Raw genomic sequence first — 24,614 nt, forward strand, 5'->3', positions numbered from 1 at the left:
GTTGTTGGCATCAAATTAAAAATGGGCAAATATTTTTCAAAAAACAATAAAATTTCTCAGTTTCAACACCTGATTTGTTGTCTTTCTACTATTTTCAATGAAATATAGGGTTTAAATGATTTGCACTTCATTGCATTTTGTTTTTATTTACATTTTTCACAGCGTCCCAACTTTTTTGGAAATGGGGCTGTAATTTGAAATTTAAATGCTGCATGTTTGTACTGAATGTTGTACTACATTGTGTACTGAATATGGATGAAACATCCACTATTTGCTTTTGTGTTTTAATATTGACATATAAAGTTTGACATATTGACATGGTGAGGGAACTGTAGGTGTCAACTGTTTGTTTACATAGTTTTACGTTATCATTGTTGTATGAATACTTTAGTCTCCTGGTGCTGTTTCAGTTATGTTGCCAATCATAAAAAATAATCAGTTAAGCTTTTATATCATTAGAAGGAAAAACGGTGAGTTCTTTATGGTTTCTGTACCTCTCTCACCTTTCATGGTCCTGATAAAAGTCCTTTTACTTTTCTGTAAATGTGATTGGAAGATTTATGTTAAAAACACTGCAAAGGCAGCAATAATGCTTGTATTTTCACTTGCTGAATAAATCACTGTGTATAATGTTAATTATTTCATGCTGGTTACTGATTACTGCACTTTTTCTGTTCCTGATGAATCGATTATGGAGTGACCGTTAGCCGCAGCTCTGGACCGTGCGCTGCAGATGTGGCAGATGGAGATCAGCTGGAAAATCGCTCTAAGTACCTGCCCTGTATCTACTGCGAGAGTGTTTATGTAAGATAAGCTGTTGGGAAAAATACATAACAAATAAACCAAGTGAGAGAACAGAATGAGAGCGCACAGACTTCTGGGACAAAAAGAAAACAAACTACAGCTGTCGTCATCTTCTCGCTTCGTCTCCAGTTTTGAAGGGTAGCACAGATGCGAGCGGTTTCGCTAATTAGCGTAGACGCTAGGTCATGATGTTCCTGTTGATGTCATAAGACAGCCGTCGTTTAGCGTTAGCCGCTAGCTGCTGGTTGGACGAGGGCAGGTTGGGTGAGAACCTGGCGGTGGCCTGCTTACGGCCACTTGCACGCTCCTAAAGGCACAGAACGACAATGACAACAACAATAATGATAATAATAATAATAATAATAATAATAGTAATAATAATATTAATTTCACATACAGCACTGTGCACAAGTCAGAGAGCACCTTCATTCAATTTCCAGTGAAAATAGCCATAAGTAGAACCACAAGTTCTACAAAAAAGCATTTCATGCTTAAAGGGCTCTTTGCATGGTGAAATGGTTCTTCAGACTGATGGAGAATGTGCTGTATATGGGTTTATATAGATCAGGCATAACATTATGACCACCCCCTTGTTTCTACACTCCACTTACTATATAGGTGCACTTTGTAGTTCTACAGTTACAGACTGTAGTCCATCTGTTTCTCTGATACTTTGTTAGCCCCCTTTTACCCTGTTCTTCAGTGGTCAGGACCCCCATGGACCCTCACAGAGCAGGTACTATTTGGGTGGTGGGTCATTCTCAGCACTGCAGTAACACTGACGTGGTGGTGGTGTGTTAGTGTCTGTTGCGCTGGTACGAGTGGATCAGACACAGCAGTGCTGCTGGAGTTTTTAAACACCTCACTGTCGCTGCTGGACTGAGAATAGTCCACCAACCAAAAATATCCAGCCAACAGCGTCCTGTGGGCAGCGTCCTGTGGGCAGCGTCCTGTGGGCACTGATGAAGAACTATAGGATGATTAGCTCATACTGTGCAGCAGCAGATGAGCTATCGTCTCTGACTTTACATCTACAAGGTGGACTGACAAGGTAGGAGTGTCTAATACAGTGGACAGTGAGTGGACACAGTGTTTAAAAACTCCAACAGCACTGCTGTGACTGCTGCTAACAAAGTATCAGAGAAACAGATGGACTACAGTAACTGTAGAACTACAAAGTGCACCTATATAGTAAGTGGAGCTGATAAAATGGACAATGAGCGTAGAAACAAGGTCATAATGTTATGCCTGATCGGTGTATACAACACATTCTCCATCAATCTGAAGAACAATTGCACCATGCACCACCTACATAGAACCACTGACTTTACAAAATAACCTTTGAAGAACCCTTATTTTAAATGATTGTAGAATTACAGTATAATTTTTTTTGACAGTTTAAAGTGTTAAAATATTAAAAACAGTAGATAATCGTACTAAATTCTAGTTATTTTGTTTGAAAAATATGTCTCAGTATCTCAGAGCACATTAATAAACATCAGGCCCGTATCAAAGCCAGTATCTGTATGATGTAATGGATGTAATGTAACTCTGAGCTATTAATGCAGTTTAGTTTCATTAATCATATTTGCTCTTTCAAAAGTAAACAACTTACAGAGCTGACTGCGCCCAAGTGCAGTGACTGGAGGAGGAGCTTACGGCTCAGAGACTCCGCCCGCTTATATTTCACATCAATCATCCGGTCCAGATCCTGAAGGCCGTCCAATAAGTTCTGGCTCCTTTAAGCGAAACGCAATGATTGACACTGAGAGCGTGTAACTGCTGGACAAAGACTCACTTCACCACTGAATCAACACTGACCGATGGGTGAAACAGTGAATTTAATGGAGCTCCTCTGAGCTTCAAGACAGCCAAATCATTGTTCTCACGCACAGTCACCTGATACAAAGCTGCAATCTCATACATTACCACAAGAGGGCAGTATAAGATCAGCAGGGTGAAACCTGTCTAAAATGTGCTTTTAAAGGGAAATTTCACCCATTTTTTAAAATTATTCCTCCATAACTCACTGTGTGAGATGTAATCAGAGTGATTCAGAGTGGTTTGGTGTGAAATGGTTCAGATGTCTCTACAGTGGTGGTGATAGGAACCAGGGGTCGCCATGACTACAACACAAATATAGACATTTTATTTACTATCCAGAACCACCAGTGGAGTATGGAGCCCTGAAGGGACAAAAATTATGTTTTTTTTCGTAATGGGTAAAAAAATAACCTACTGCTTGTGAAACGACCTGAGATTTATTTTGAGATAACTTTCTTCGGATAATTGTCTGGACATTTCCTTTTTGGCACGTAGGTTATTCTCTAAACACTTTGCATTGCATGCATCCACCTGTAGCAATAAACTGCAGCTTTATTCTTGAATAAAAACCAATACCTTGGATATGTTTGTGTATCTCTGCATTTTAAAACACGTTTCAAACGGCCCTCTGATAGAATATAATGAGATATATAATGATGTCTGTTGGCGAGCACTGAAACCATGTCTTTGTATTTGAAACAAAGTTTAAAATAAAGTGATATATAGTGGTTCATTTACATTAGAATAGCTCCAATCATGGATACACAACTTCCAGCACCCCTGAAAAATGGACAGTGGACTTAGGGAGATAATGATATGTTGCCTGAATGGCATATTGGTGCCATCTACAGGGCAGAGTGAGTATTGCGCTTGAGTTTTCCTTACATATCTCAAGAAAATTATTCCAAAAAAAAATATTTTGAGGTAAATATCTTGTGGTAATTATACAGAGAAAACTATACTGAGAAAATCTTGAAATATTAACTAAGTTGAGAAAAAAAGAAAATCTCAGGTCTTTTAACAGGCAAAAAATCTTTTACCTATTATAGCAAAACGTCATTTTGTTTCCATGTCCTTTCAGGGGCTCTGTAGCGACGTCACATGTGTCTTCTGAGTTTTTATATGGAATATTGATTCTAAAATAGTGGCAAAAAAATATAAATAAATCAGTTTTCTTATTTTAAAATAAGACTATTTTGCCCCTGCATGTATCCCTCCACCATGAATGGAGTTTAAGTTCTCTAAACTATCATAAAACAGTGTCTCAGTCATCAGGCAGTGAATTCATAACCATTTCATGTAGTAACTTTCTGTGAGGGAGCTTTTAGAGGTGGACGTCTGGTTCCTATCACCACCACTGTGAACAGTTCTGACTCTGTAAGTTTATCTAGAACAGAGCGTTTCGCACCAAACCACTCTGAACCGCTCTGAACCGCTCTGATTACATCTTAACCACTTAATTATGCAGAAAGTTTGGTGGAAGCTTCCATTTACTGTTTAGCTCTGTTCGCCTCGTAGCTCCAGTGCTAAAACCAAAGAGGCAAACTTCAGACACCAAACACATCTTGGCATTTTGGCAGATCAACTACATTTGAGGGAGGTTGTGGGTGAATTCGATTTTTTTTGCCAAACCTTTGCTGTAAGCGCTAAACCAAGGTAATATACAGAATGTGGGGGGACGTACTGAGGTTTTGCGGCTCTGTTGTTTTCAGCAGGTCTCTGCAGAAGCTCCTTCAGTGTTGGAACACAGTCAGTTTCTCCACAGGTGGAGTCCACGGAGGGGAACGCCTCTAAAAACACTCGGGACTGCACACAAACACAGATATAACACGTCATCCATCTCCAAAGTGGTCAACAATAAACAAGAAATAATTAGCTAGCATGTAAACTCTTAAAAATAAAGGTGCCACAAAGGGTTCTTTGTGCCGGAGGGGAACCCTCAGGTTTATGTAGAACTCCAGAAATTCCCTAATGAATTCTGTGAAATAAAAAAAAACATCTGTAATTTTTAGACTTTAACTTTAACTCATATTTAAACTCTGTAAGCACTGTAGTAATACTCTTATTTCATTGTTATATTTTGGTTGGAAACAAAAGGGTTACAATGTTGAAATGCCCAATGGAAAATTATCCAATCAGGATTGTTTTTTCTGTATCTAGGTAGATACAGCTGAGCAAGCTCTCCTATTGGTTAGGACCTCTGGAGCTGGACTGAAGGCCTTACATGTTAGATTAACTACCGACATAATTAGTGACAAAGGAACCAACTAATTGTGTTTTGATTGACAATTTTGAGCGTAAAAATGTCATTCTAGGCTTTCTGAAAGTTCTAGATACGTCACTGAATATAGAATGTAGTCTAAGCAGGTTCCGGTTAGTTGTTAGGAATGGAAAACAGTGGCGGCAGCTCTGTGCCAGAACTCTTTACTGAAAGAGTGACTGTAAAACTGATACATACAAGCTCAGATATATGATAATGTCTTTTACAATCTACGAATATCTGTGCTTAATCAAACCAAATGTATATGTGCACCAGCATTAGCTTAGTGCTAACATACTAGGGTCATTCTACATTCTACGTCCATTTTTGTGTCCATAGCATTTGCAGATATATTACACTTGAAAAACATGTTAGGGTTACAATTTATTTATATTTTAAAATAAAACAATAAGTTATTTTAACAATTACACCTTCTTGAGCCTCAATTTTGCAATATTGGTTTTTAAATCAATCATCTAGAATTCCAGGCAGTACAGAGGAGCTCGTCCCCACAGTCATGTGTAAAGGCTGAGGCCATATTCTGAAGAAAAAAACATGTCTTTCTGAAATTTTAACTACAATAATCTATACATGACTATGGAATATATGATTTAAATTAAATAAAGAAAATAAATGACAAATAAATATTATAAAATATATAATGAAAGTTGTCCCCAGGAGTCGTGTCACTGGTGTTACTGCGTAACAAAAAATCTCTTATTTTGAAATAAAAGTCACACTGATGACATCACTCGACTTCCTTTTACCTGTTTTCTGAGGATCTATGAAGAAAAGCTCATGGTGAGTCCACTGTGTCTTTCAGTTATCAGAGATTTTCTCATTTAGCTCATGATTTCATATAAAGCTTTTAGCTGAAGTCACTGGTGTGACCGACTTTATTCTGAGGTAACTGTGAAAAAATAGAATACAAATGGATTAAATTCCATATTTTAGTGGATATTCCATGATTGACAACATGTGGTTTGATGCTCTGTAGCAGCCGTTTTGTAAAATGCATTGTTCATTAAAATGTCTCTGGTGTTCCTTTATTATGTGGAACACCAATGAGAATCAGTAACACCAGTGACTCCTATGGAGAGACAGGAAAGTGGACGTTTCTGTAGAATGAACCATTATTAAAATCCCTTAGGGGCGCTAGCGAGAATCAGCATTATTGTAGAGTTTTGTTTTTTTTTTGCTAGTTTCCCAAGACAATACTGTCACTAATACTATCATACTGCCGTATGATACTGTTTTACTTCTAAATAAACCTAATTAGCTTTAATATGACAAATAATAATAATTAATAATCATAATAATAATCTGACATAGAAAACATGTTGAAAAGCTGGGTGTTTTCATGTTTTCAGTCATACCACATTATTCAGAGACGACAGTGTGAGGTCTGAGTTCTCCACTGCGGTCGAGCTCCACCATTGGCCGGCTGGCGCTATCTCTGACTCCGCCCCTCTGCTGTCATCCTCCTGCTTAAAGGTGGCCCACGAGTCATCTGATTGGTGGAACGACTGGACTCCAGTCCAATCAGACGTCCAGGACATGGGCTCATTTGCATCAGTAGAGGTTCTATGTCCTGTTGGTATCAACACAGTTTTTTTTTTTCTAAAAATTTAATACACTAAAGGAACAGTTCCACATAAAACCCCTAAATATAGATCAGCCAAGGCATGTTTGATGCTTCTTTAGTTTTAGGCAAGGCAAGTTTATTTATAGAGCACCTTTCAAACACCGCTGTCATTCAAAGTGCTTTATAGATGAGAAAATACAGAGTCAGAGTTGTTTTAAAAAAGTAAACGCGAAAAGAAAAACATTATTAAAAACAACATTAAAAACAATTAAAACATGATTAAAGCAATGAATTTAAAAGAGAAAATCATTAAATTAAAAATCAAATTAGACATTCAATTAGGATAGTTAAATAATCAAATTAAAAACTAAAAGTTAGATTAGGATTACAAAAAAGTGCCGTTACAGAGGAAAAGGGTCTAGAAACACTAACAGTGTTTAAACTGAGCTGAAAGCTGCTCAAACAGGATCGTTTTCAGGCTGGTTTAAAGTGTCCAGTGTCGGCTCTTCTAATGCTCTCTGTCCACTGGGTCCACTTAAGAGCAGCATAGTATCTAAACGCTGCTTCTCCATGTTTAGTTTTCACCTTCAGCAGAACTGACTGACCAGTTCCTAATGATCTGAGAGTTCTGCTCGGCTCATATCGCTGCAGCAGGTCAGATAAATACACTGCTCCTGACCATTAAGACGTTTATAGAGCAGTAACAGCTCCATAAAGCCTATTCTGAACAGACTGGTAACCAGTGTAAGGGTTTAAGAATGGGGGGTGTTCCTTCTCTTAGGACTGTCTTTTTTGGGAGTCCAGTTTAGCACTGGAGCTATGAGGCTTATGCAGCTAACAAGCGATGGAGGTCTACAGCCCTCCAATTAGCATAGTGCTAACTGCATGTCTAAATCATCAGACCATGTGGAGGTGTTCATTAATATCTAATAAACTTGATTATGTGGTTTCTGATGACTCACTCTTATACAACTCCATCTCCAAAAAAGTTGGGACGCTGGGCAAAATGTAAATAAAAATAGAATACAATAATATGCAAATCATGTAAATCATATTTTTAAAGGAAAATAGTACAAAGACAACAAATCAAATGTTGAAACTGAGAAATTGTTTTTTGAAAAAATGTATGCCCATGTTGAATTTGATGCTAACAACATGATCCAAAAAAGTTGGGACGGGGGCCTGTTTACCACTGAGTTTCATCACCTCTTCTTTTAACAACACTCTGTAAGTGTTTGGGAACTGAGGAGACACTGCTGTAGATTAGAAAGTGAAATGTTTCCTGTTCTTGTTTGATACAGGATTTCAGCTGCTCAACAGTGCATTTGTTGTATTTTTCATTTGATAATGTGCAAAATGTAATCAGTGGTGACAGGTCTGGACTGCAGGCATGTCAGTTTAGCGTACAGGACACTTTTCCACTTCGCCTCAGTCCATTTTGAATAAGCTTGGGCCCAGAGAAGGCGGCAGCGTTTATGGTTTCCTCTTTGCATTTTACAGTTTTAACTTGCATTTGTGGACGCAGTGATGAACTGTTTTCACAGCCAGTGGTTTTCAGAAGTGCTTCTGAGCCCATGCAGTGATTTCCACTACAGAATCATGTCTGTTTTTAATGCAGTGCTGCCTGAGGGCCCAAAGATCACAGCCAGCAAATACTGGTTTTTGGCCTTGTCCCTTACATACAGAGATTTCTCCAGATTCTCTGAATCCTTTAATGATATTCTGTACCGTAGATGATGAAAAGCAGAAGTTCTTTGCTATTTTATGTTGAGAAACGTTATTCTTGAATTGTTGCACTATTTGATGGTGCAGTCTTTCAGAGTGGAGGTTTTGATCTGAAACGTATTTTTAAAATTCATCCATTCATGGTGGAGGGATATATGCAGGGTGTATTGGGGCAAAATAGTCCCAGAAGAAAACTTATTTCAGATTTTCCACTATTTTCCATCATCAACATTCCATATAGACTCAGAAGACTCGTGTAGGTTCACTGGTGATTTTGGATAGTAAATAAAATGTTTATATTTGTGTTGTAGTCATGGCGACCCCTGGTTCCTGTCACCACCACTGTAAAGAAATTTTTGTTTGAAAAATCATCAATCAATTCCCCTGTAAAGCTTTCATCTTTGAGATTGTCTGGGATTACCAGAATTGTAAAGAAGCAGAAAATGTTAAACCAGCTTCTGAGACTGAACTTTGGAGGTGTGTCTGCAGATTCTTTGAGGAACTGAAAGTGAGTCTCCTGAAAAGAATGGAGGCTGGAATAAAGGTAAAGAGTGACTCACTGACTCAGACAGCTGAGATTAGAGTTAGCTGTTGAGGCTTCTGTGTCATTTTCTGTTAAATATAAATTCTGATTATTTATGAAATTAAATAAAATGGCATCTAACTTGTGCACAGTACTGCAAGTGCAATTATTATTATTATTGGTATTATTATTGTTGCTGTTATTATTACTATCGTTGTTGTTGCTCTGTCCCTCAGGAGTGTGTGAGCGGCTGTAACTAGGCCACTGCCAGGTACTTCATGGCTTTTTTTGACTGAAAATTAAATAAATGAAGGGACTTTTGCTCAGGAATGTATGTACACATTCAACATTCGACCTCTTCAGATCAAACATACTGCACTGTCTTTAATGATCTGTATTTTCATAATTTTATAAACAGCTGTTTGCATGTTATAATGGTTCTGCTTTGATGTCCATCATCATAAATAAAGTATGAAATGGTTTCTGCCAGCGTCCCATTTTCATTAATGATCTACTTTGATGACCTGATTTCAAAAGTGAGCAAAAACAGGCTGTTTTTGTTTACTACCTGCTCGCGCTACCTGCATTACTGCTAATCCCGGATTAACACAAAGTGGAATTCAGCGGATTACGAAATCTGCGGCTAAACGAGCAATAAAAACAACCGCAGAAATAAAGAACGAGCTGAGAAGCAGCTCTGAGCCTGATGTGTTTAGGACTGTGGAGGAAACGGTTAGTCACTCTGCCCACCTGTTACCTTTCAGATGAGTCAGCTCTGCTTGTGGACCGTTTATAATGACCTGTTAATATTGTAGGACCAAGAAAAAAGAAAAAAAGTGCCTCCACCAACTACAGATGAAGTGCAACCAATAACGTAATAGTAGTAAAGACATTTTGTCACTAGGGTTGCCAGAGTTGTGGCAAAACAGACATTATTCTTATATTTAATGTTTTCCCTGGGGTCCAGTTATAACACTTGTGTGATTTCATGTACCAACACAGTCATAATTCATATTTCATGACCGTTTTCCAAGCTCTGTATATCCCTTACAATTACACAGGCTGTTTCTGTTACTGTGCCTTTAAGACTGATAAATGTAAATGAGCTCTGATAGGCTGTGCCTTGTTCTAAGAGCTGCCCAGGCTGAAACGCTCCTTATAACTTCAGCATAAATGGGTGGGGCTAACTGGTGTAGGCTGAATGGGTGGATATACTTAAATGTGTTGGTTTTTGTGACATCACAAAAATACTGGATTAAAACCTGCTTTCTTTTTGCAGCTTAGTTTATATACAGTATCACTGCTGTCACGAAAAAAAAAACTTGTATCTCCATTTTTGTCATTTTTCAGTTTTTCACATAATTTGAAAGCACCTGTGGTCCTTTACATTGTGGATAAATTTCATGATGAACGGACCAAAAGAAATGACCCAAAATTACTTGGAAAAAGATCTGGTTCCATTGACTTACATTAAAAGTAGAGTATGTTTTTTGTGCCTCCTGTAAAGTTACCGTTTTGGAGGTTTTGATCCGACATGTACTAGGTGTCACGCATCCCTCTGACCCAGTTTTCGCTAAGAACTCGATTTCCCAGAATCCTCTGGAAGAGCACATAACTGGCAGACCTCACTCCTCCATGGACTCAATCTCCCAGGACTCCCTGGACCTGACAGTCACACCACCAGCGCCAACCAATCACTGCTCTTCCTCGCCTGAGTATTGATGTGTAGCACCTGTGTCTGAGTATAGTTACCTGTTTAGTTAGTATATAATCCTGGGCTTTTATCTTAGTTCATTGTGGAGTGTTCTTTTAATAGAGCTACTGAGCGGTACTTCTTGTTTTGTTCTATCGTGTACCGAAACTGCTTCCAGTATTTTTGAACTGTGCCTTTTGTCTTTGCCCTTTCGGATTGTTTGCTTGGATTATCTCTGTTTTATTTATTCTGGTTTTGACCTTGGCCTGTTTTTCGACTATGCCTCTCTTGGACCCCAGTAAAGTTTATTTTAATTACACTGAATACTTGAATGATTCAAAAATAATTTTACATAAAAACAAACTGTTTCATAGAAAACAACAGACCACATTAGCTGCAGATCACTGTTAAACCTCTTTAAATGCCCCCGATGTCCCTGATAGCAAGAGGACAGTGGGCGACTGTCGGCCCGCTGATGACAAAGCTGGTGGTCCACCGGCATTTTGCTCAGTGTTTTCCGGGTGCTCCACCAGTGGTTAAGCAGAGTATTAGACAAAATTCCACTGATCATCTCTCATTTTCCACTCACAGTCCAGTTTACTGATTTTTCCTTCCTTCTTTTCTTCAGTTGTACTTTGTAAATTAGTTTAGTAAATAATTTTAATCCAGCTCAGTTTCAGCAACAACATTTTTCTATAAAATTAGTCTTTATCAGGCCTAGTCAATATTTATTTCTGTTAGTTGTTTATAATATTTGTCTTAGTTTAATTTCTAAAATAAAAGTCTCTGTGCATTTAAAATCTGTTTGAGGAGATTAAAAATGTGTTATGCAGGACAGTAATCTGGGTGGTCCGAGGGGGAACTAGCAGTGGCAAACAGTCAGTGGGCTGCCGACCTTATCAAGCCAGTGGACTGATATATGCTCGCTGTCTGGTGTACGGTAGGTCTTTTAAAATTGCCCATTCGCTTGAATTGGACACCTGGCTTTTTTATTGTGGCACTGTCCCACTAATTACTGTTGGGGAGGGGGTGGGAGCACACATTATGTTGCGGTGCATGCTGGGAACTGTAGTGCAGCTCATGGTGAAATGGGCTAATATTAATAGAACATTAAAATAATTTTGCGGGTCGAATAGGATTGTGCCACGAGTCTGACTCGGCCCGCTGGCCTTGTGTTTGACACATGGGGAGTGAACAGTCCTATTTGAATCTTCACAATGTTTACATCAAACTACATAAAAACTACATCAAACTCTTTTATTTAAAAAAGTTAGGAAAATTGGATTTTGCAGGACACAGACCCTTTAAACTGCAAAGTAATAGCAGAAACTACAACATTTGAAGCTGAAATCCACCCATATATAAACAACTGCTTCAGAATACACTCTTAAAAACATGGTTCTTCAAGTGTTCTTTAGTAAACACAACGGTTCTATTTAGAACCATTTGCATGCTTAAATGGTTCTTCATGTGTTGGTTCTATATAGCAACAAAGTCTCCTATTGTTATGATGTCATGGTTGTATACAATAAAAGATCCATTTTGGTGCTATATAGAACCATATACAGCACACTCCCCATCAATATGAAGAACGATTTCACCGTGTAGAGAACCATTTAAGCATGCAAATAGTTCTTTGAGTGTTCATGGTTGTATATAGAACCGTTGTCTTTACTAAAGAACCCTAAAAAAACACCTCTTTTAAGAGAGTAGATGGTTCCTTAAAGAATCTTTTTGAAAAGTGTTCTATATAGCACCAAAAATGGTTCTGCTATTGTTACGATGTCAAGCTTTTATACAATAAAAGAACCATTTTTGGTGCTATATAGAACCACATACAGCACATTCTCCATCAGTCTGAAGAACCATTTCACCATGCAAGAACCATTTTAGTATGCAAATAGTTCTTTGAGTGTGTGTATCGAACCACTGTCTTTACTACAGACATTTTAATGTCTGGTCAACAGTACCAACCGGACACCACAGCCTATAACCGGACTGTGTGGTCCAAAACCGAACACCTGGCAACCCTAACTGCCCCTCAGTAGGCTCTGAGGTCTCACCTGTTTCAGGTGAAAATGAAGAGAGAACCTGAGTGAGAGACTCGGACTGACGGAGCCGCTGGAAACTCTGTGAAATGTAAAATGAAGCGCTTTGCTCGTTTACTCTGAACATGATCGACTGTGTTCGCCCTGAATAAGAGTAAAGCCGTGGCTTCAGGCGGCACCGTGACGCTGGTCATCCCAGGACACGTTACTATGGAGATAACAAGGCAAGACCCCCCCCACATCATCCACACTATCCTCAGCCTCTTTAGCACTGCACCTAGCCTGAGGCTAACGGGCTGGTAGAGAGAGAGAGAGAGAGAGAGAGAGAGAGAGAGAGAGAGAGAGAGAGAGAGAGAGACAGAGAAGGAGAAAGAGAGACAGAGGGATGGAGAAAGATATCTAAAGACAGACAAGAAAAGAGAGGAGGGGGAGGAGAGAGTAAGAGACAGAGAAAGAGAGAAGAAAGGAGAAAGAGAGACATGTGGAGAGACAGCAAAAGAGAGAGGAATGGTGAAAGAGGGAAAGAGATGGAGATGGGCAAAGAAAGAGAGAGCTGAAGAGAGAAATGCTTGGAAAAAGATGGATATGGAAAGACATGAGAGTGAGAGAGATAGAGAAAGAGAGAGATGAGAGAGAGAGAGAGATATGGAAAAAGAACAAAGAAATATGGAAAGAGAGGGGAGCAAGTGAGAGCGATTGGGAGATAGAGAGAGGAGATAGAGAACGCAAGAGAAGAGAAAAAGAGAGAGACAGTGATAGAGATAGGGAGAGAGAGAAAGGGATATGGAAAGAAGGTGATAGATAAAGAGAGGAGGAAAGAGGAGAATGAAAAGATGAAGAGAGAGGGAGAGAGATGGGAAAGGGAAGTGGGGGAGATGGGGAAAAAAGAAAGAGAAAAACAGAAAGAGAAGTGAAGAGAGAGATGAGAAAAAAGTGAGTGAGAGTGACAGAGACAGAGACTGGGAAAGAGAGAGAGAGAGAGATATGGAAAAGAAAAAAGAGGGACAGAGACTGGGAAAGAGTGGAAGAATCAGAGGAAAGAGAGAGAGGGGGAGGGAAAGAGATGGAGGGAGAGATAGGGAAAAATAGAGCAAGAGAAAAGTGGAAGGAGAGAGATAGAAGAGAGAGAGGGAGATGAAAGAGAGAGAGACAGGGAGAAAGAGAGAGAAAGAGAGAGAGAGACAGAGAGAGAGAAAGAGAGAGAGGGAGAGAGACAGAGAGAGAGAGAGAGAGAAAGAGAGAGAGAGAGACAGAGAGAGAAAGAGAGAGTGAGAGTAAGAGAGAGAGAGAGAGAGAGAGAGACACAGAGAGAAAGAGAGAGAGAGAGAGAGCTGTATTTCCAGTGGCGTTTTAATAACGAGTACCTTCACGCGAGTTTGTTAGACTGTGTGAATCCAGGTCAGTTCAGACAGGCTGATTAATACAAGGCTCGGTGGGAGACGCGTCTGTCTGTCTGTCTGCTGCTGCTGAACTCCAAACAAAGGAAACACTCGTTCTCGGGCAGGAGTTACTGATACTGACCGACTTACTTCCTCTGAACATTCAGCCCAGATAACGGCTCTTTATAGACGTTAAGGAAAAACAGACTAAAGTTCTGTCAGATTCGCCCTCCACACCGTCCCTTTAACACGAGCAGGAACAGTTCTCTTCTACAAACTACTGCTAAAAGCTCATACTGGAACTGTTCTGGTCCAAAGGTGCTTTAAACACCTGAAAGGTTTGAGAGCTGATAACAACAAGGAGATAAAGTGGGCGTGGCCTCTGGCTATGTCTAAATGAACGTGTGTAGGCTTTCAATCACCATGCAAAGAACCTTTTAAGCATGCAAAAAGTTCTTTGTGTGTTCATGGTTCTGTATAGAACCACTGTCTTTACTAAAGAAACCTTGAAGAACCCTTCTCCTCTTTTTTTAAAATAAAAGAGTATGTAAACAAAACATACAATTCTCTTTCCAGTTCATATATTTAGCAAAAACAACCTGTTTTGAAATCACTGTTTTTGTGATGTCACAAAAACCTACACATTTACATATATCTGCATATTCAGCCTACAGCAGTTTAGCTCCACCCACTCACACTGACATGGCAAGGAGTGCTTCAGGCAAGACTGCTTATTGAAATTATGTGCAAAACAGACCAGCCAATCAAAACAGAGCTCATTTTCATATATCAGTCTTAAAGGCGCAGTAACAAAAACAGCCAGTTTGATTCTAAGGGATAAATAGAGGTTAGAAAATGGTCATGAAAAATGAATTATGACAGTGTTTGGAACATAAAACCATGTGTACATTATAAAAGTACAAAAAACAGGATGTACTTTACTCACCAATGCCATCGTGCATCCCAGAAGGCACTTGTTGGAGCTCGTTGAACTCTTCTGTCCATATCTGCTCCTCCCCGGCCTGCATGAAGACCCCAAACTCATCCTCCTCTTCGTCACCCACCTCCACAGGCCTTTCGTTCGTGGCCACTTTGCTCCAGCCCTGGCCTCTCTCCTGCTCTGACAGAAGCTGGGATTCCGGCTGAGGCCTTAAGCTCCTAAAGCCAGCCCCCACCTCCTCCTGCCTGCTGAGGGCTGGGGGGGCTGTTGCTATGGCTGTGGTGGAGTTGGAGGTGCTAGTGAAGGCTGGATTAAGTAGGCAGGCAGTGGCAACAACAGCAGAGGCTTTGGGAGAACCTTGTGATGGAGATTTAGTAAACCATTGTTCTTCACAAACACTGTTTACTTCCGTCTGCTGAGGAGGACAGCATTCCTCCAGTGGTCCTACATGACCCTGACAAGGATCCTCCCGAGGACTTCTGGCGTTGGCAATGTCCAAGGCTTCATCTTTCTCCATTTCTTCCGTGTAGATGACCACCTTAGACTGGCTTTTCTCGCTTTTAAGTGAGTCTTTGTCCATCCTGGCCTTGGATACATTCTCCACTCCTGCAGGATCATGACCTTGACAAGAATCCTCCTCTTGACTCTTGGTCCTAACTGCGTCCAAGGATTCATCACCATCTTTCTCCGTTTGAAGAGAATGGATGACCACCTCAGCCTGGCTATTCTCATTTTCCACTCCTGCAGGATTATGACCCTGACCAGGATCCTCTACTGGACTCCTGGTGCTGGTCATGTCCAAGGATTCATCACCATCTTTCTCCATTTCCTTAGACCGTATGACCACCTCAGGCTGGTTCTTCTCAATTTTAAGTGAGTCTTTGACTATTATGGCCTTGGATCCATTGTCCATTCCTGCAAGGTTTTGACCCTGACCAACATCCTCCACTGGACTATCGGTGCTGGCCATGCTCAAGGCTTCCTCTTTCTCTGTTTGATAAGAATGGATGACGACCTCAGACTGGATATTCTCACTTTTAATAGAGTCTTTGTCCATCCTTGCAAGGTCATGACCCTGATCAGGATCTTCCAGTGCACCCTTGGCACTGGCCATGTTAAAGGATTCACCTTTCTCCATTCTATTATTGTAGATGACCACATCAAACTGGTCAGTCTCACTTTTAAGTGAGTCTTTTTCCTTCCTGGCCTTGATTCCAGTCTCCATTTCTGCAAGGTCATGACCCTGACCAGGATCCTTCACTGAACTACTGGTGCTAGCCATGCTCAAGGCTTCCTCCTTCTCCATTTGAAGAAAATGGATGACCACCTCAGACTGGCCAATCTCACTTTTATGTAAGTCTTTGTCCATCTTGGCCTTGAATCCAGTCTCCATCACTGCTGGGTCATGACCCTGACAGGGATCTTCCACTGGACTACTGGCACTGGCCATCTCCAAGTCTTCAACGTTCTCCATTTCCTTACAATGGATGACCACTTCAGACTGGTTCTTCTCATTCTTAAGTGAGTCTTTATCCACTGTGGCCTTGGATCCACTCTCCACTCCTGCAAGGTCATAATCATGACTGGCATTCCCCAAAGGACTCTTGGCACCAGCCACGTCCAGGGCTCCTTCTTCATTTTTTTCTATTTCTTCAGACCGTATGACCATCTCAGGCTGGTTCTTCTCATTGTTAAGTGAGTCTTCATCCATCGTGGCCTTGGGTCCATTCTCCATTCCTAAGAGCTCAAGACCCTGACCAGGATCCTTCTGTGGACTCTTGGTGCTAGCCACATCCAAGCCTTCATCTTTTTCCATGTCCTCAGACCATTTGACCTCCTCAGTCTGGTTCTTCTTGTTCTCGTCTTTGTTCATCCCGGTCATGGATCCAGACTCTTCTCCTGCAAGGTCATGACCCTGACCAAGATCCTTCTTTGGACTGTTGGTGCTAGCTATGTTCAAGGCTTCATCTTTTTCCATTTGTTCAGACTGTATGACCACCTCAGGCTCGTTCTTCTCATTGTTAAGAGAGTCTTTGCCCATTGTGGCCATGGATACATTCTCCATTCCTGCAAGGTCATGACCCTGACCAGGATCCTCCAAAGGACTCTTGGTGCTGGTCATGTCCAAGCCTTCATCTTTCTCCATTTCTTCAGAATGGATGACCAGCTTTGGCAGGCCATTCTCACTTTTGAAGGAGTCTTTGTCCATCTTGGCCTTAGATCCATTCTCCACTCTTGCAAATTCATGATCATGACCAGGATCCTCCAAGACACTCCTAGTGCTGGCCATGTCAAGGCCTTCAACTTCCTCCATTTCTTCAGAATGGATGACCACCTCATTGTTACTTTTAGACGAGTCTTTGTCTATTCTGGACCCCTCAGTGTCATCTGAGGGAGTTCTGGATACAATAACTATGTTAGCTATGTCTATATCTTCACAGCTATGGCTAATGTTAGCATTTCTGTTAATGGTGACTTGCATAAGTTCCTCTGGACTGAACTCTTTGGGTTTTGGCACATCACTGACAAAATGCATGCCCTTGGTTTTTGCAGTGTGGTTCAGGTTTACATCTGCTACAAGGTCACCCTTTTGTTTAATGCTAGCTGTGGCCTCCTCTGTGCTGTCTTTGCAAGGTCTGGGCTCTTCCTGACCCACATAAACCTCAGAACTGCCAGATGCACTGGAACTAGCTTCGGCAGAGGTGTCTGGTTCGCACCTGTGCAGGTGAGTCTTGTCATCATTAACCTTCTCGATGCCAGCAGTGTTCTTGTTTACAGTTCCTGGCTGTGTGCTGCTAGCTGCATGCTTGTGTTTAGCCTTTAGGCATGCTGTTATGGCACAGTCTGAAGTTTTTAATGCATCGATCTGTGAGGTGAAATCCCTTTTAGCCCCTTGTCCTGGTTCATCTCTACTCTCAGCTGCTGAGCTTTTCTCTGAGGATTTCACCACTTTGCTCGACTTTCTCCACTTCCGGACGACCGGTGGTTTGACCTCACAAGCTCCGTCATCTTGACTCGCCCGTCTTCCTCGGCCAGAGCCATACGTGTCGCCTGCCGACCCTTCTGCCGAATTCGGATTTATCCGTGGACCTGCAGCTCTGGATCCAGCCGGCCTGCTGTTTCCCACAGTGCAGAGATAACTGCATCCCTCCGCTTTGAGGAACAGGCAGCGGGTCTGGGTCTGCCGGACCCCCTCAGAGCCCTTCAGAGTGGCCACAGTCACCAGGGCACCAGGAGTGCGGAACGTTAGGTTCTCCTTCGTTTTCCTGCAAATAATAACAAAAATAATGAACTTGTAAATTTATATGGACCATTGACCTTATGTATTTTACAATGAAGAGCAAATAAAAAAAACAGGTATTAAAAGCCCATATCATTGAATATTTCTCATTTTTTTAAAATAAAAACAGCTTATTGCTGTATGTACACCCTGATAATAATTGAAATAATAAATAATAATTGAAATAATAAATGAAAATTTAAAAGTATAGTTCACTTCTTAATCAATACAGTCCATACATGAAACTAAACAGCCGGTGTTTGATTAACCGTTTCTGTGATGTCATAAATCCGCCAATGAAAGCCTACAGCAGTTTGGCCCCACCCAGTCATGCTGAAGGTATAAGGAGAGTTTCAACACAGACTACTTTCTGAATGAGGCACAGCAAGTTTGTATATAGCATTTTATACTATAAAAAAAAAAGATGTAGTATGTAAACATTGTTAACATTTCAAATAGTACTATTCAGTACATACATATCTATATATATATCTATATCTATATCTATATATATATATATATATATATATATATATATATATATATAAGCTGCAAAAAAGCTGTTTTTAATCTATTGACTTTGTGATGTCAGAAAAAAACAAAACATTTAAATATATCCAGCCATTCAACCTACACCAGTTCAGCCCCACCCTTTTATGCTGAAGTTCTAAGGGGTGTTTCAGCCTGGACTGCTCTTAGTATTTAGGCACAGCCAATGAGAACAGAGCTCATTAACATATATCATTTTTTAAAGGCACAGTAACAAAAACAGCATGTTTAATTCTAAGGGATAAAGAGAGGTGATGTAGAAATGAATTATTGGTACATAAACCCACACAAGCATCATGCAAGAGAAATATACGATACAGGCCCTTTAAAGAATGAGAGAAAAGTGACAGAAATAAAAATATTGAACAAGGAATGAAATTTTAAAAAATTACACACATAAACAAAAAAGTTTTTTAAATAATAAAAATTTTGAAATAACAATAAAATACTGTTACGATAATAATGATATTTACTATAATAATAATGATAACAATAACAATGAGTTCTATTTCAGCAAAACAATAAATAATTAAATAAATAAATGGCTGAAAAAATAGAAAAGAGATGAAATAAAAAATGTAATAAAAAGGAACAGTTAAAATAACTATAATACTTATAATAATAATGAATAAAACATCATAAGTGAATGATACACTCCTAAAGCACTATTAAATGACATTGTAATAGAAAACCAGGCCTGACCATCCTCTCTGCCTGTCCGTCTGCTGATGGTTCTGATGTTCTGCAGTTTTCCTCCTGTTTCTGGCATTGAAGCCTCCGCTGACGGCCCACGCCCTCAGGCCTTTGATCAGAGGGATCGCTCCGAACCCGATGGCTCCGAAACTGAGGGGGGCGCTGCTTCTCCCGCAGCCCTGCAGCAGCTCCCTGTGGGCCATGTCCAGGCACAGGGAGTTGTTGTTGTTGTTCTGCTGTAGCATTACGGTGGGGGGAGGGGGGTGTACAGGATACCACTAAACACTGTGGAGGGAAACATCAGGTCAGCGAGGTTAGTCAGGCTAAATACACGCGGATCCACCTCAGTGCCTCATACAGTCAGAGCATCTTCTCACGAATAAGTCCAGTGGGATTTAAAGGGCCAAGATCTCCGAAAACTGGAGCTTTCCTCACTTTTTTAAATGACTTTGATGTTGCATGTTAAAACAGTTAAAATTTCCAAAACCCCCATTCAGTCCACATCTGGAAAAACAGCCCATTTCTGTGATGTCACAACGACCAACTCATTTACATATATCCACCTATTCAACCTACAGCAATTTAGTCCCGCCCACTCAGTGCTGAAGTTATAAGGAGTGTTTTGGCTCTGAGTGCTTTCTGAATGAGGCACAGCCAATCAGAACAGAGCTAATTTGCATATATATATATATATATATATATATATATATATATATATATATATATATCAGTCTTAAAGATACAGTAGAAGACACAGCCTGTTTACTCTTAAAAAACATGGTTCTACTTAGAACCCTTTGCTTGCTTAAATGGTTCTTTGCATGGTGAAATGGTTTAGATTGATGGAGAATGTGTTGTATATGGTTCTGTATAGCACAAAAAAGGGTTCTATTGTTACGATGTCAGGCCTGTAACAATAGCAAAACCTTTTCTGGTGCTATAGGGAACCATTTTGAAAAAGGTTTTATATAGGACCATACAAAACATTCTCCATCAATCTGATGAACCATTTCACCATGCAAAGAACCATTTAAGCATCATGGTTCTATATAGAATCAAGAACCCTTGAGGAACCATCTTTTTTAAGTGTAAGGGATGAAGAGAGGTTGTAAAATGGTCATGTAGAAATTAATGATGACTGTTTTTGGTGCGTAAAACCACACAACGTTATTAATGCAAGAAAAATCTAGAATATCGGCCCTTTAAGTGTCTTGTAAGCTAACGATGACGCAAATATAAACAAATGTAAACACAATAACACTCGAAAGTTTGAAACCGCATGCAAGATTAACCGTTTCTGTTATTTTATGTTTACTGTGGATTTCAAAAGTAAAAACTATGAACCAAATGGTCTTTTTTAGCGATTTTATTCAATATTTTAAGTTACTAAACGATAAATAAAATATACTGTAATGATTTATTTTACATTCATTGTTTGTCATCTGCCTTCAGATTTGATCTCCACTTTTGAAATATGGTGAATTCTGGATATTAATGTTACTAGAACTTCGTTCTTGATGTTCTCCAGGGTTCTCAGTCAGTTTAGAATCTTCTATAACTCTGTTCTTCACTCTGGACTCATCTAACATTTCAACATTTCTATTTACAGCTTCATCTTAAAGACCTGAAAGCTGTGCAGGACGAGCAGATTACAGTGATTTATACAGTAATCTGAAACCAGACTGGGTTTATATTATTAAAAACAGTGATTCCAAACTTTTGAACACAATTGTAAAACTATAAAGCTTGATTTAACACAATAAAAGAATCTTCTAACAGGTAAACTTCATGCAGGCAAAGTCTATTGTGAGCTAACAATACTTTGAATATAAGAAACATACATAAACCATACGCAATATTTTACTAAAGTTATAGGCAGCTGAGTAAAATCGAGATATAAAAAGCTGTTTATCTGGGTAGTAAGTGTTTATTTGCTCAGGAAAACACTACCATTAGAATAAATACAGATAGTATTACTACAATAAGTTGTATGTCAGTGTGTTCATTTAACCATTTCCTGCCCTCTCCTCAAGGAAATCCAGTATTATTTGTGGTTATCATTCAATACCTGCTTTATCTAATCAGTATTTACATAACTTAGATAACTTTTTACTGCATTTATGTTTATTTGCATTTATTCTGATGATACATGGTGATTTTGCAAGTAAAAGCACACTCACTGCTCAGATAAATGGATCTAAATGATGTGCTCAAGTGCCTAAAATCAGCTTTAAACATAATCAAAGCAGCTCCACTGGTGTTTATTTTTCTTATAACGCTGTAAACATTACTGTCCCTCTTACTACACTGTCACTGTTGGAACAAAACCTTGTTTCTCCACCGAGTTTGTCTTTTTTTGTGTGTACTCTAAGAAACATCAGCAATTCTTCACACTGTTTGAAGGTTTTCTGATAAACGGAGCTGTAGAAATGATCCAGAATCACCTGGAATCAAGCATCTTTACATTAATGTACATTGAACCTCATTGAGCCTTGTTCTCCAATATCTTCCTAAGTGTGTTCTTGAGAAAGATCCTAAGAATAAGTCTACGTCAGGTTCATGACGTGTTCTTAAAGCACAGAACTGTTCTGACCTTTGTGCTCTTGAGTGTGTAGATTCTGTTCTTACCTAAGAAATAAACCCCAAATAAGAGAACACTGGTGAACGACAGAATCTTCGTCAAAACTGCGTAAGTGGATTTTAAGAAGGAATTTCTTCTTAAGAACGGCTGGAGAACGAGGCCCAATAAACAGTGAGCGTGTTTTCCCTTCTGTAAAGTTACCATTCTGGAGATACGAGGTTTTTCTCTGACAGGGACGATGCGCATATGGTTTGTCCTGCTAATATTTGTTGCTCAGGGATCAATAATGTTTATATCTGTCTACAGTCATATGCTCAGGTTTGAACACCCCAGTATCGCTCACATCACATGCTGTATTTACAAAAAATCACAAGTTGTGTTGATTTTGTAAGTGAAAATAAGTTAACACTCAACAGAGAACACACTTACACACTTACACACTTACACATGACATTTGTCTGCACATTTAATTTTACTTGCTGAATTTAACACAGTGAAAAAATACATAAAATATTATAAAATAAAATAATATAAAATATCGCACAGGCCATGTTTTATGTTTTAGTTTTTCCATAATATGTTAAATAAACAGTAATTGTGTATTAAAATGTGCAGAAGTGAGTCTCTGTAGAGGATGTGTAACTTATTTACACTCAGAAAATCAACAAATACATGGAAACTGAACAGAGGTGCAGAAACTTTTGCCTACAACTGTATATACCTGTAAATCGCTGCTGTCAGAACAAAACCTCGTATCTCCATTTTTGTCATTTTTCAGGTTTTGACATATTCTGAAAACACCAGTTGGCCTTTACAGTATGTATAAATTCCATGATGAATGGGCCAAAATAAACGACCCAAAATGACTTGGAAACAATTCTGGTTCCATTGACTTACATTAAAAGTGCAGTATGTTTTTCCTTCTCCTGTAAAGTTACCATTTTGGAGATTTTGGTCCGACAGCAGCGAAATATCTATTCATTCTCTGTCTAATTTGACAAAAATATATAGAAAATACAAAAACAACACAACACAATATATATATTACATTATATATTATACATTATATATATGTGTGTGTGTGTGTGTGTGTATGATATAAGTCTGTTCAATAATGAACACGAAGTCTTGAAGGGTCTCTAATTATTTATATATATATATATATATATATTTGAATTAAAAGAGTTATAAACAAGACATATACATGTATACATACACATAAGCATACACATGTGCTGTGTATACATATATACACATATACACAATGCTGACACATATACACATATATGTAATACAGAACATCTCAATCAGGCATTAATGTGTGTATATCTGTTGTATATAATATATTATATACATGTTATGTATGTGTGGGTGTATATGTATATACATTCACACACACACGTAAGCTACAGTGGTGGTTGAGGATGTTTGGTGTTCAGCTGCTCCGTGTGAAGCCTCTCAGTGATGATGCTATGTGACCGTGTGATGCTCAGTGAAGATGCTGCACGCGGCGTGATGCGCGCACCTGCGTCAGAAACAGCTCTCACAAACATCCACAGACAGATCAGATCTGATCAGAGGTAATCGATCACCTCAGTGTGTCGGTGTGTGCTGTCTCACCTCACTGCCGTGTCCATCTTCTTTCTCCCTCCTCGCGCACTGAGCTCGTGTCACGAATCCTCTCTGAATCACGCCGAGGAGCGCGAAGCTGCTGCTCCGCCGCGCATGCGCCTTTCAGCACCTCCTCCGCTCGCCATTGCCTTATCGATCACATATCGATGACGTATCGATCGCATAATCTGCTCGAAGTCCCCGGTCGAAGCGTCCTCGAGCCAAACCACAGCAGCACGCGCTGCGGAGGATCAAAGCGCCGCCCCACCGGAAACGAGACGCAAAGCCACCGCAATCCGGCGCGTGCGTGCGCTCTGCTGACCAATGACGGCGGTGCAGTCGCGCCCGTGCGCGCACCGTCGTACTTACGCACGAGGAGGCGCCACGCACACACGCAGACCCACACATCTATCTATCTGTCTGTCTGTCTATCTATCTATCTATCTATCTATCTATCTGTCTGTCTGTCTGCCTGTTTATCTATCAGTCTGTCTGTCTGTCTGCCTGTTTATCTATCTGTCTGTGTCTATCTACCTGTTTGTCTGTCTATCTGCCTGGACTTCTGTCTATGTTTGTCTATCTATGTATCTGTCTGTCCTTCTATCTATCTGTCTATCTATTTATCTGTCTGTCCTTCTATATGTTTATCTATCTATCTATCTATCTATCTATCTATCTATCTATCTATGTCTGTCTCTATATCTCTCTATCTGTCTATCTATCTGTCTATCAACTATCTGTCTGTCTGTCTATCTATGTATCTGTCTATCTATCTGTCTATCTATCTCTCTGTCTGTGTGTCGGTCTGTCTGTCTATTTATGTATCTTTCTATCTGTCTGTCTATGTATCTCTTTATCTCTCTGTCTATCTATCTGTCTGTCTATCTATGTATCTCTCTATCTACCTGTCTGTCTATCTATGTATCTCTCTATCTGTCTGTCTATCTATCTCTGTCTGTGTGTCGGTCTGTCTGTCTATTTATGTATCTTTCTATCTGTCTGTCTATCTGTCTGTCCTTCTATCTATCTATCTGTCTATCCCTCTATCTGTCTATCTATATGTCTCTGTTTATGTATCTTTCTATCTATCTTTGTCTATCTATCTCTCTATCTGTCTAT

General features: G+C 39.7%; 1 protein-coding gene across 1 annotated transcript; it reads right to left on the reverse strand.

Annotated features, from left to right (window-relative positions):
* Positions 1 to 557: 557 nt before the first annotated feature.
* On the reverse strand, positions 558 to 23,727 carry si:ch211-14c7.2. Its single transcript, XM_036585803.1, has 7 exons — positions 23,505 to 23,727; positions 19,313 to 19,588; positions 14,788 to 18,047; positions 6,265 to 6,479; positions 4,313 to 4,434; positions 2,420 to 2,543; positions 558 to 1,111 (listed from the first exon to the last, which is right to left on the reverse strand). The coding sequence occupies exons 2-7, from the start codon at positions 19,546 to 19,548 to the stop codon at positions 983 to 985; spliced, it is 4,086 nt and encodes a 1,361-aa protein (XP_036441696.1). The 5' UTR covers positions 19,549 to 19,588; positions 23,505 to 23,727; the 3' UTR covers positions 558 to 982.
* Positions 23,728 to 24,614: the final 887 nt, after the last annotated feature.

The sequence above is a fragment of the Colossoma macropomum genome, unplaced genomic scaffold (assembly GCF_904425465.1).
Source record: "Colossoma macropomum unplaced genomic scaffold, Colossoma_macropomum, whole genome shotgun sequence".
Classification (NCBI taxonomy): Eukaryota; Metazoa; Chordata; class Actinopteri; order Characiformes; family Serrasalmidae; genus Colossoma; species Colossoma macropomum.

Excerpts from the sequence above, each read along its gene's own strand:
- si:ch211-14c7.2 (XM_036585803.1), bottom strand. The coding sequence starts at position 19,548 with ATGCTACAGCAGAACAACAACAACAACTCCCTGTGCCTGGACATGGCC. Across the intron at positions 6,480-14,787 it reads TGGGATGCACGATGGCATTG|GACATAGAACCTCTACTGAT; the intron begins GTGAGTAAAGTA and ends TGATACCAACAG. Across the intron at positions 2,544-4,312 it reads AACAGAGCCGCAAAACCTCA|GAGCCAGAACTTATTGGACG; the intron begins GTACGTCCCCCC and ends TTTCGCTTAAAG.